This window comes from Oryx dammah, unplaced genomic scaffold (genome assembly GCF_014754425.2).
Source record: "Oryx dammah isolate SB20612 unplaced genomic scaffold, SCBI_Odam_1.1 HiC_scaffold_25, whole genome shotgun sequence".
Taxonomy (NCBI): Eukaryota; Metazoa; Chordata; class Mammalia; order Artiodactyla; family Bovidae; genus Oryx; species Oryx dammah.
The window spans coordinates 28,905,556-28,916,916 of record NW_024070209.1 but is presented as its reverse complement, the minus strand read 5'-3'; the positions used below and the strand labels follow the sequence as shown (position 1 = coordinate 28,916,916).

The 11,361-nt window shown below is 56.6% G+C and overlaps 1 protein-coding gene across 3 annotated transcripts in view; it reads right to left on the bottom strand.

The window, feature by feature from the left end:
• Nucleotides 1–11,361, bottom strand: part of TTC7A (tetratricopeptide repeat domain 7A) — a 116,330-nt gene continuing 104,969 nt past the window's right edge. For all 3 annotated transcript variants that reach the window (XM_040224739.1, XM_040224742.1, XM_040224741.1), the window contains one exon: nucleotides 1–2,232. In XM_040224739.1, coding sequence (XP_040080673.1) covers nucleotides 2,011–2,232 — 222 coding nt within the window. In that variant the 3' untranslated portion in view covers nucleotides 1–2,010. The remainder of the gene's footprint in view (nucleotides 2,233–11,361) is intronic.

Sequence of the window (11,361 nt, the reverse complement as noted above, 5' to 3'; positions counted from 1 at the left end):
TTCACACAAACCAGCCTTCCCTTCATGGATCTCTTTATTTAAGACCTTTGAGCTGTCAGCAACTTGCCTGGCCCTCCGAGGCCTCCCATCAGGAATGAATGCTTCAGGTCAAAATGCAGGTGTTGCTTTGCCTTTCACATTACCACGGACTCACTACCCACCTCTCTGGGCATCCCGATGTGAACCAATAGCATCTGCTTTTTCTTGTTGAATTTTTTCCCAACAGAATTTCAGAATAAAAATAGATCTCTATCTCATACATATATATATATATTTATACACATACTTACACACACAGAACTCCTTCACCCAGGTGGGAGAAGGATCTGGTGGTGTTACAGTGTCCCCTGGCCCGGCACGGGAAGGCAAGGAGGTACAGGCTGGCCCTGGTAGCACCTGGGGGTGGTGTGCAATGCTGAGCCCAGGCCGGGAGGTTGGGGAGGGGGGTGTCCTCCAACAGCCCCTCCCCTCCAATTAACAGCCCTGGCTCTGACAAACTCAGGCAGCCCTTGCCCAACCTTTCCACACACCTTCAAGTGAGGAACGTACCAGATGGAGCTTTAAAAACTGAACTCAAGGTGCACATAGGGAATTCCCTGATGGGCCTGTGGAGGCTGACTTCCTGGGGAGAATTCCAAGAGCACTGTGCAGCAGGGCTAGGGAAGCCAGCAGGGAAGACCCCCCACCACCACCACCCCTAGGACCCCTGTGGACAAGGGTGTCAAGTACACAGAGGCCAGTCCGACTAGAGAGGAGGGGCTGGCTCCTCCTGGGGTCTCTAGTCACCTTCCTTGTTTGGCCCCAGGCAGGGGAAACCAAACGGCCAGGGCAAAGCTTGAGTCAGCCAAGAATGGGCCGTGATTAGTGAAAGGTGTTAAGGCCAGTCTCCACATCATAACCCCCAGAGGCATCTATGTTGTACCCACTGCCCAGAAAGGTAAGGCATGAAGGAATGAGGTGCTGATGCAAGGTATTCAGGAAGGGCTGAGTCCAGCAGCCATGTGTGTATCTTTGGGGCTACAGCCCAGGGCCTAAGGAGGCAGCCGAGGCATGCTTCCAGAGAGATGGGATGGGCAGAAATGGAAGGTTAGTTAGGGCCAGTTCCCCTGGCCAGACACCAGAGGCCTTAAAGGCACTTGGCAACAGAGAGGGACGAGCATAATAGGGCCCGACAGCCTCATCAAAGGGCCAGGCCAGGCAGCGCCCACTAACTTAAACCTGGGAAAGGCCCCAGAGGCCTATCCTCTTCCCACTTGCCAGCAAACCCTCCAGCCACGACCACTCTGGAGGTGACCTGGGAGTGGGGTGTGAGACCAGGGCCGGGGAGCTCCCTCAGGCACCGAGGCCTGCAGGGCGGTGATGTGCAGCTGGGAGGCTCCCCCACTAGCTCTCAGGGAACCGGCCCAGTCACCACGCCTCTGTCACTTAGGTTCAAGCAGACGGTCTCCCAAGGGGCTGAGGAAGGACCCCAGAACTCTCTTGGGCCAGCCAAAGGGCAACTTGTGGGGCTCATCTTTGGTGTTTGGGAGCTGAGGTTTGAGACTAGAGCTTGTGCAAAGCTGGGAAACCCAGGGTTAGGGATGTTGAAGGCAGGTACAGTACAGCGGCTTCCAGACAGGTACAGGGGGTATGCAAGCCTCAGATCCTGACTGTATGCCTAAACAATACACAGGTACCCTGGGGAGCAGCCCCGTTGATGTGCCTGCCAGCTACTTCCTTGCTCACAGACACCACGATGTCCGAGTCCCAACAAACAAGGGATTTGTTTCTGATGCAAATCTGGTCCACCCTGCTCCAGAGAAGCAGCTCTCAGTCCTCACTGGCCCTGGAGGGAGAGCAGGGTCAGGCGGGAGAGGCAAGGAGAACCAGGGTTGCAGCCGGCAGACGTGTTCCCTAGAGATGTATTTCCTTGAGGCCCTGGACCTCCCCTGACCATGCTCCCTACTTCTCGCCTTCGCCTGCCTGCCACCCACCAGGCCGCTCCCTCCATCCCCGTGGCTGTGGGCAGTGTCAGAGCTCTCTGGGGATGATGGAGAAGGGCAGCACCGGGCTGCTGGCCTCCAGCTCGAGGGCGGTGAGAAAGCAGTCGACAGCGGCCTCGCTCTGGCCCTGGGCTTGCAGCACCTCGCCCAGGCCTTGCCACGCCTCGTGGCAGGTGCTCTGCCTCTCCACGGCGTCCCGCAGCACCTTCTGGGCCAGGCTCTTGTGGCCCAGCCGGCTCAGCGTGAGACCCTGGGGAGCAAGCACAGGGTGCGGGGAATGAGGCTATTGCTGGCGGAGGGGCAATCCTGGCTGTCAGGGTAAGGACAACAAGCTATAGGGAACCCTGCATTTCAGGCTTGGGTACTATCAAGGGCCCCTGACCTATGCAAACCCTCCCTGTGTCAGTCCCAGCCCAGCCTCCCAGGTCACCCATTGGGGCAGCTCTGTCCCCTCCTGGTCCCAGGGGCTAGCCCTGAAGGTCAGCAGGCCTGGCTTTGAGTCTCCCCTTTACAGCTGAGGGCTCCTGAGCAGGTCACCCTTGCCAGAAAATGGGAAAGACCAGTGTGCCCACTTCTGGGGTTGCTGTGAAGTTGACACCACATGTAGGCGAAGCACTTGAACATCACTGGCATATGTGAGCTCTCAGTCCATGGGTCTGTTACCCTGAGACCCCAAGCTGCACCATGGCACTGTCTTCTCCTCAGGGACACATGAGACCAAGGCTTGTGAGGCCCTCAAGCCTGTGGTGGATGGACGAGTCCTGTGCCTGCATCAGGGGCCTGTCTTCCTGGGACCCAAGCCCATCCCTGCCTGGCCTGGCAGGTGAGGGCCCCAGATGGCTGGGGATCAGGGACAGATGCTGGGTGAAAGGAGGGCCTCTGAGAAGGGGTCAGGGCTGCCTGGGAAGCATGGCCCTGCTATCTGGCTTCAAGCAAAGTGAAACTGGCACACTGTCCCCTCTACGCCCACCCACCCTGGGAAGGGTGTGGGAGGTGGGGGAACAGGGTGGTGAGCAGGGGGAGGGGCCAGGGTCCCCTTTCAACCTCCAGTCTCAGAAAGACTGCTCTGCACCATCCTACCAACCTGTGTCCCAGCCTTCAAAGGTGGCATAGGGGCCAGCCTCTCGCTCAAAGTTGTGAGGTAAAGCCCAAACAGTGACTTCCTGGACAGCCGGGGACCAAGAGCTGCCTCCTGTGTGCCTGGAGCCCCCTCTCGGGTGCCCGCCCACTGACGGCCATGTACATTTTTAGCTGGAACATTTTCCTCCTCGCCGCATTCCCCAGAGTTAGGCCCTCTGTTGCTATGGAGACCCACTGGGGAAGATGCACATGCCTGGTTTCAGAAAGTCGTCCGAGGGCTTGGAACACAGCCAATTAGCCAAGAGTGAAAGATGGTGCTCAGGAAGCCCTCAGAAAAGCCTGTCAGAGGCACTGGCTGGAGATGAGGTATCCAGGGGGCCAGAAGAAAGGGAAGCACTTCAACCCAGGGCAACGCTGTCCCCAGGGGACCACAGCGATGGGGGAGGACGGGGAACCAGGCACAGGATGGAGCCTTAGCAGAGCCCTTGGATCTGGACAGATGAGAGCAGTGCTGACTCAGGGCTGCCCAAGACCAGAGAGCAGTGCTCAGCGTGTCCAGCAGGGCTCCGGGCCAAGCTGCTCTGACTGCATGGCCTTGGGATCTGGACCCCAAGCTGTGCATGATAGAACAGGGCCCACAGGGAGGAGGGCAGGAAGGCAAGACGACAGGCCGCCAGACACCAAAATTAAGCACCAAAAATGGAAGGTTAGAGCCCTGGGAGTGCCGTGCACGGGGGAGCGACAGAGGACAGATGGGGAAGGCCAGTGGGCCGCCCGGGGCGGGGGCGGGGGCGGGGCCGCAGTGGTGTTTACACACTTTTGCTATGTCCAGCTTCCATGTGAGATTCCTGTCTGAAAAGAGGGCTCTCTAGTAAAAAATGATTTTGAAGACCCCTGATCTCAACAAGTGTGCAGGTGTCTGGGAAGGGCTGCATGGGGTGTCCTGTGTTGGTTTTACTCGTGGTTCAGGAGGTTGGGGCTGGCCTCTCTGTGTAGAGGGGGACACACAGGGCTCAGAGCCTGTGTGGGTCAGAATTGAGCCCTGCTACTGACGGGGGCTGTGACCACAGGCAAGTGGCCCATTTTCTCTGAGCTGCTGTTTCCTTGTGTGGAAACCGGCAGATAGAGCAGTCCTACCTCGCAGGCTACTGTGAGGATTCTGCAAGAATGAACGTGAAATTGTGAGTGGGCAGCATGGTGGGCCGACAGCAAATGAAGTGTCCCCAGGATGAACAGAGGGGCCTGGGCTGGGGGGTGGCAGGGAGGGTGCAGAGAGGGGGTTTCTCTGGAGGGCCAGGCTCCCCATGGAGGAGACTGTGGCTGGGGTGGGGTTGAATCACCTCCCCCCACCCTGGGGTGCTGACCCGAGAGCCTGAAAGGAGACACCGGGTCAGGCTGGGCCCCGGAGGCCCAGGGCCTGTAACAGGATCTGCTGCCACCTGCCCAAGACACCAGCCCATTGGGTTCATGTTTGGTAGCAACTCAGCGCTGTTTGCTGCCTGACAACTGGGCGGGGCCCCGCTCCATGAGGGTGCGTGGTCTCACCTGCTCTGCCCTGAGCCCGTCACTGTGCCCAGGGCCTGCCGTCAGTCACCCTCTCGGCACCCGCATCCCCAGGTCTCCAGGGAGGTGGTGGGAACACAGAACCGGTATTTCAGTTCCATCCAGATACCCCTCCTGACTCTGCCCCATCCTGCGCTGAGAGGGGAAGACCAGACCCCTGCGTGACTCTCAGTCTGACGCCTGGCCTGGCAAATGCCACAGCCGTGCCCACATAGGGATTAGAACAAAGTGCAAGTTGCTGAATGTGGTGGAGCAGCACGCCTGTAAGGGGAGCTCAGGGAGGGCCAGGGCTATGGGGCGGGGGGTGGGGTAGGGGATGGGGAGTCTCCAGAAATTCCTGAGATCACCCATTTCCTCTTCCCTCCCTCCCTGGATCTCAGGGAGGAGGGGGCCTCTGGCCACATCTCATCTACCTGCTGCTCCTCCACGAAGTCTTCCCCAAGAATGGCGCCCTCTGCTCACACCACCACCTTGACACCATGCTCCTTACTGTGGGCTCTTGAATGCCACCCCTGACCCACCCCTCTTAGACTGAAAGAGACTGAAGGAGCCCTGGCTCCTGCCCTGCTCTGTGATTTCCCACAGGACTGCAGCTCAAAAGAGTGTTGGCAGGAGGATGGTCCTGGATGCAAAAGCAGGCGCACTGGAGGCCTTTATGTACTTAGTGACTTGCTTAGGGCCACACAGGCTGGCAGGGTCTGGTCTCAGGAGTGGCATGGTGACTCTGAGGGGCCCCTCCCTGTCAGGACACAGGGCACAGGGCGGGGTCAGGAGCTGCAGCCTGGGGTGGGGATGAGGGGGAGGGAGGGTCCCACCGGCCTTTGTCAGAACTGCCACCGCGTGCCTGTCACCCTGTTAATGCAGTGCCTGTCCCCCGAGTGGGGGCGGGCAGCGGGAAGGTCTGGCTGTGTGGGGGAGGTGGTCCTGGGAAGCAGCCCCAGGGCTAGGCCAGCTGCGGGCCAGGCCGAGCGCTCCCTCCCTTCCCCTCAAGTATTTATAGAAGTTATTTTGGGAATTTTCTTTCTGAGCTCAAGGCACATTCCTGGGATTCTGTCACAGCCTTTCCAGCTGGGAAGCCAGGCATCAGCTGGAGGCTGCTGGAGCCTCCTGGTCCCTGGAGCCCCCTGCCTGGGGACCCTGGGGCTGCAGGAAGGAGCCCCAGGCAGGACCAGCTCTGAGGCAGCTCCAGGAAGGCTCCATCATCCCAGGGTTGAAGTGGGGGCGAGGGGGGTGCTGACACGCCCCTCAGGGAGGCCTGCATTCCAGCCAAGCCCAGGCCCTCTCCCACACTCCAAATTCTTCCAGGTCTGTCAGCCGCAACCTGTCCAACCAGACTGGGAATGAGGAATCGGCTGAGAACCTAGCCCACGCACAGCCACGTCCCACCTGGAGCTGGGCAGCTCCAGGGCCACAGGAGGCCCACCTACCTCCCTGTTGTGGGGAAGGGCACAACTCCTTCTAGACCCACCCGAGGCCTGGCTGATGAGCTCCCCAGGGCTCTCACAGGAAGAAGCCCCTGCTGAGAGAGAGCCCCCAGACTCACTCAGAGCCCAGCTGTGTGGTGGTGGGGGGGTGGCTTCCAGGGCAGCAGAGGTGGCTGTGCTCTTCACGCCTGTCCCTCCCTCCCTCCTGGGGCTCCACAGTGAGACTTTCCTGGTGCTGTCTGCAGAGGCCACAGCCAGGCTCAAGGACAAGCACCGGCTTGGTGAGAGGGCAAGTCGCGACCTGGGCAGGAGCCCTTGCCAGTCCCAGGTTCTAGGCAGGGGGCTGGACCTTTTGGGGTTGGTTTCCGCCTGGGCTGGCTGGGGGCTCTGCCCACTCCAGAGCACAGCCAGGCCTGTAGGGCCAGGTCAGGAGACTGCAGCAAGGCCTCCGGACTTTGGGTTCCAGACGAGAACACTGATGGGCAGTGATGGCAGATGCTGCCCTCTGAGCAGAAGGCAGAGCTTGCGGGGCTGGTGACAGCCTGTTTTGGGGTATGCTGGCCTCTGTACAAGGGGAGGGGGCGGGGCCCTGCTGAATCCTCCAGACGTGTGAGTCTTTCCCCTGACCACTGATTCTGGGGTTGAAGTAAGCCAACAGTGCCCACCCATGGCTCTGCGCTGAGTCTGACACTGACAGGAGGCTCCCTGCCCACTTCCTCATCAGGGTTGGTGTGGGCTTCAGAAGTCCACACGTGGACCTAAGGTGTGCCTACAAAGTCCTGGGGTGCAGGACTGCCACAGCTTAGGAAGCCAGCCGGGAGGGAGAAGCCTAGAGCAGGCATGGGGCCTGGAACCAGAGACCCTGCTGTGTTATGGTACTGTCCACCTCGTCCATCAACCCAGCCTAACAAGACTGTGGGCCCAAGCGCAGGGCTTCTCCAGAGCCTGGCCTTCCCAGTTCTTCCTCTCCAGCAGCCTGAGGGCCCAGCCACCCCTTTAGCTACAGAGCCTCACCCACAAGAGGGGGTCTCAAGTCCCCCTTGTCTCTCAACACAGACTCTAGCCCACTGGGCCAGCTGCCCTTGCTCTCAGCCAAGGTCAGCCTGGCCTCGCCCTGTGCATACTCGTCCCATCCACAGGGCAGCTGGGGCTGACATCCTGCACCTCTGTGCCTTGGCCAGAGTCACTCACTGTGCTCTGAGAGAACAGAGCAACTTGGCTACAATGAGTGTCCGAGACTTGACTCAGGGCATCCTCTCCCCTCTGCAAACCAAGAGCATCTGAACTTGGCCTGGGAGCCAAGTTCAAAATGAAAAAGGTAAAGGTAAAAGCTTTCACAACAGCATAGGAAACCATAAACAAAACAAAAAGATAACCTACAGACTGGGAGAAAATATTTGCAAATGATGTAACCAACAAGGGATTAATCTCCAAAACACACAAACACTTCATGCAGCTTAAAAGCAAAAAGAACCACCACCACGGCAGTGATGTCAAACAGCCCAGTCAAAGGTGGGGCTCAGGCCACCTGGCCTGCCTTGTGAATGGCACCAAAAATATACCCAATGTTGACTTGTCCTTTCATCATCTGGGCCCTAAGACTATCCCCTGGAGGTCACATTATTGTCCCCATTTGATAGAAGAAAAACTGAGCCAGCAAGAAGATGTAATCTCTAAGTGTCCCCACAACCCAGGGGCTAGCAGGGCTGAACCTCTCATGTGTGGTCCTACCCTCCAGGACTGGGGCTTCCCAGGTGCTCAGCGGTAAAGAATCTGCCTGCAGTGCAGAGACGGAGGAGACCTGTGTTCAGTCCCTGGGTTGGGAAGATCCCCTGGAGAAGGAAATGGCAGCCCACTCCAGTATTCTGGCCGGGAGAATCCTAAGAACAAGAGGAGCCTGGCAGGCTACAGTCCATGGAATCGCAGAGTCGGACACAACTGAGCAACTAACACTTTTTTAAGTTTGGCAAAAATGGCTTGGCTTTTCAAAAAATGAGTTTGTAGTGAGTCAAGATAGAATATGGGTACAGGGGGAGAGGGGACGACAGAGAATGAGTTGGTTGGATGGCATCACTGATTCAATGGACATGAGTTTGAGGAAGCTCCAGGAAAATGGTGAAGGACAGGGAAGCCTGGCATCCTGCAGTCCATGGGGTCACAAAGAGACTGTGCAGGCAGGCACCCTCCAGGATCGGGGATGGGACCCTGGAGGGGCGGGGGGGTGGGAGGAGCTCTGTGCAGCCAGAGTTTACCTTTCTGACCTCAGCAGAGCCTTCTGGTTGGATTCCTGGAGCACCTGCAAAAGGCCCAACCCAGAACCTCAGGTTTGGGTGGGACAGAGCCCTGGCTCTTGCTGACTCAGGCCCTGCCTCGGGGAATCTGAGGACTTAAGTGGTGAAGTGGCACACTCCAGCCTAGAGAGAGGGAGGCAAGAAGCTCTCTGGGGTCATGGCCATGCTCTTGATCCCCAAGTCCACTTAAAGACGGCCACGTTGGGAGCCACGGGGAGAGAATCACGCTTGAGTGCATGCTCAGTCACGTCTAACTCTTTGACCCCGTGGACTGCAGGGTCCTCTGTCCATGGGATTATCCTGAAAAGAACAGTGGAGGGGGTTGCCATTTCCCTCTCCAGGGGATCTTCCCGACTCAGGGATTGAACCTGCGGCTCCTGCATGGCAGGTGGATTCTTTACTACTGAGCCACCTGGGAAGGCAGGGGAATAATTCATCAGCCGCTCTCATAGAGGACGATGGATGACAGAAACAGTCTTCCCCATCCCTGACATGTGGAATCTAAAAAGAAATGATACAAATGAACGTACAAAACAGAAACAGGCTCACAGAGTTAGAGAACTGACTTATGATTTATGATTATGGGAGGCTGGGGGAGAGGACTGGGGGAAGGGATAGTTAGGGAGTTTTATTTGTAAACAAATATATCCACTATATTTATAATGGATAACCAACAAGGACCTACTGTATGGAACTCTGCTCAATGTTATGTGACAGCCTGGATGGAAGTGGAGTTTGGGGGATAATGGACACATGTGTATGTATGGCTGAGTCCCTTCACTGTTTACCTGAAACGATCACCACCTTGCTAATGGCTATATCCCAGTACAAAATAAAAGGTTAAAAAGAGAAAAAGGAACACTGTCTTCCCGGCTTTCCAGGGGCATCTGGAGAGAGAACAGGCCAGGTTGCAAGGCCAGGACTGCTTCAGAAATCACATCTCTGGGAATTACATCACAGGAGCCGAAGCTCATGCAGGGCTGTTTCCTCCTGTGGTTGGGGTGCCTGAAGAGGAAAGGGTTCTGGGGAGATGGGGCAGCAGGAGCTGGAGCTCTGTCCCAGGAAAGAAGCATTACCAAGAATAGGGGCCAATGAGGAGCAGGGCAGCCCGGCAGGAGAGGGGCCAAGAAATCCCTCTCCCCTAGAACCTGTCCCTGATAGAGAAGAGGGTAGGGCGCCACCCACACAGGCAGCAAGGATACAGTCATGGCTGTCTGCTCCTGGCTGAAGCTTCAAGCTGCACGTGGAGTGAGACAGGCTGCACTGAAGCATCCATTCTCCCGGCTCAGCCAAGCAGAGGGTAGGGAGAGTGAGGCAGTGGGCGGCCAGGCTGAGTGACCCGCCTGCCACTAAGGTCAGGCGACGTCAAAGGAGCCCCCTCTTGGGAGGTTCTCAGGGGCTTGATGACTCCTCAGTCACTGCCCGGCTCCATGCCTTCCCTCAGCATCCCTGCTTCCTAGGAAGTCCCCTCTCGGCCACGCCCTCCCTTACATAAGTGCCAAGCTGACTCAGACCGACGGGGAGTGACTCCCATTATGCAGTACCATGGTGAATAAGATCCCAAGATCCCATCTGTGCTCAGTGGGAAAAAGTGCTGTGACCGATTAGTGATGTCTGTCTTGGGAGAGGGACTAGAGAGTGTGGTGTGTGTGCCGTGTTCTGCCTTCTCTGGTACTGCACTGCAGACTTTCAGAAGCGCTTTCTCATGTATCAGCTCATTTGATTATAACACCGCTGGTCTAGGAATGATGAAGGTCACTATTCACTTATAAAAGGAGACATTAGGATCGTGGAAGCCATGTGTGTCTTTTCCTAAATCACTCAGGTGAATTAGGGCCAGAGCTAGGATTAGATCCCAGATGTTCTGAGTCTCAGGACAGGACAAGGAAGACACTGAGATCAGGGAATGCTGGAGACCAATACACCAAAGCGTTCATGTGTCTTTAGGAAGAGTGCTTAGTAAATCTTCCCCAGACTTGAAATTTGCTGTTCTTTATGCATATGTGTGGGATGCTGGCAGGAACACAGCGTGTGGAAAGGGGATAGGCTGCCTACGCAGCCGATGCCCCTCTGGTTGCCTGTAACTTCACAGTGGGCAGTCCTTTTTCAGATTGCATCAAATCAGCAAGGCACCCCGGGAAGAGAAAAGGGGCCATTTCAGAAACATCTGTAGGGAGCCACTCTGGACAGCTACTCAGTTACCATGGAAACCCACCCTTGGAAACTGCCTCAATTTCAGGAAAACAGCTACAAACAATAATAAGCATAAATGAAAAATGGTACACTGTTGCTTCAAAATTGTACTTGTTACTGGATTTGGCTGGGTTTTCCAGGAGGGCTGAGACAGTAGGCTGATATCCACGACCGTAGGGGCAGGCAGCCGTCTGCCTGGCTGCAGGCCTAATGACAGCGCCCGCATCCTCTGGCTCCTTAATCAAGTTTCTGGATGTGACCTTGGGGGAGGCATCTATCAGAGAAGCTAATGTCTGAAGTGCAGGGGGAAGGACAATGTGCTTTGCAAGAAACAAACATTTGCTGAGCAGACTGGAAGGCAATACAGCACCAGGGAACCTAGACCAGGCTGAGATGTTGCTATGTGGGCTTTAGCTAGGAATCAAGAGATCAGGCTGAGATGGGAATCCCTGCTTTTAAGGACTCTTGGGGTTAGCAAGGAACTTATAAAGATGACCTGGTCCAGCTCCTCCTCCATGGGGTATTTACATTCTCTGGGCAGCATCCTCACCAGATGATTCACGAGTCTGTCCTCGGACTATGCCAAGAGTTAAACCATTCTACTCGGGAAAAAAGCAGACCCCTTGCGGCAGTGATAACCTTTCAGCCATCTGGAGCCATTCCCCTGGGGCTACCGTGTTGTCCATGGGGCAGACATCAGTGACACCCTCACAGCTGTGCTCCGCAGAGAGTTCTTAAAGCAGGGCATCTAGGTGGCACCCAGACCCCGAATGTGTTGTGACTATGGGCTCCTAAATCATACTTCAGAAATCACTGTACATGCAGGCC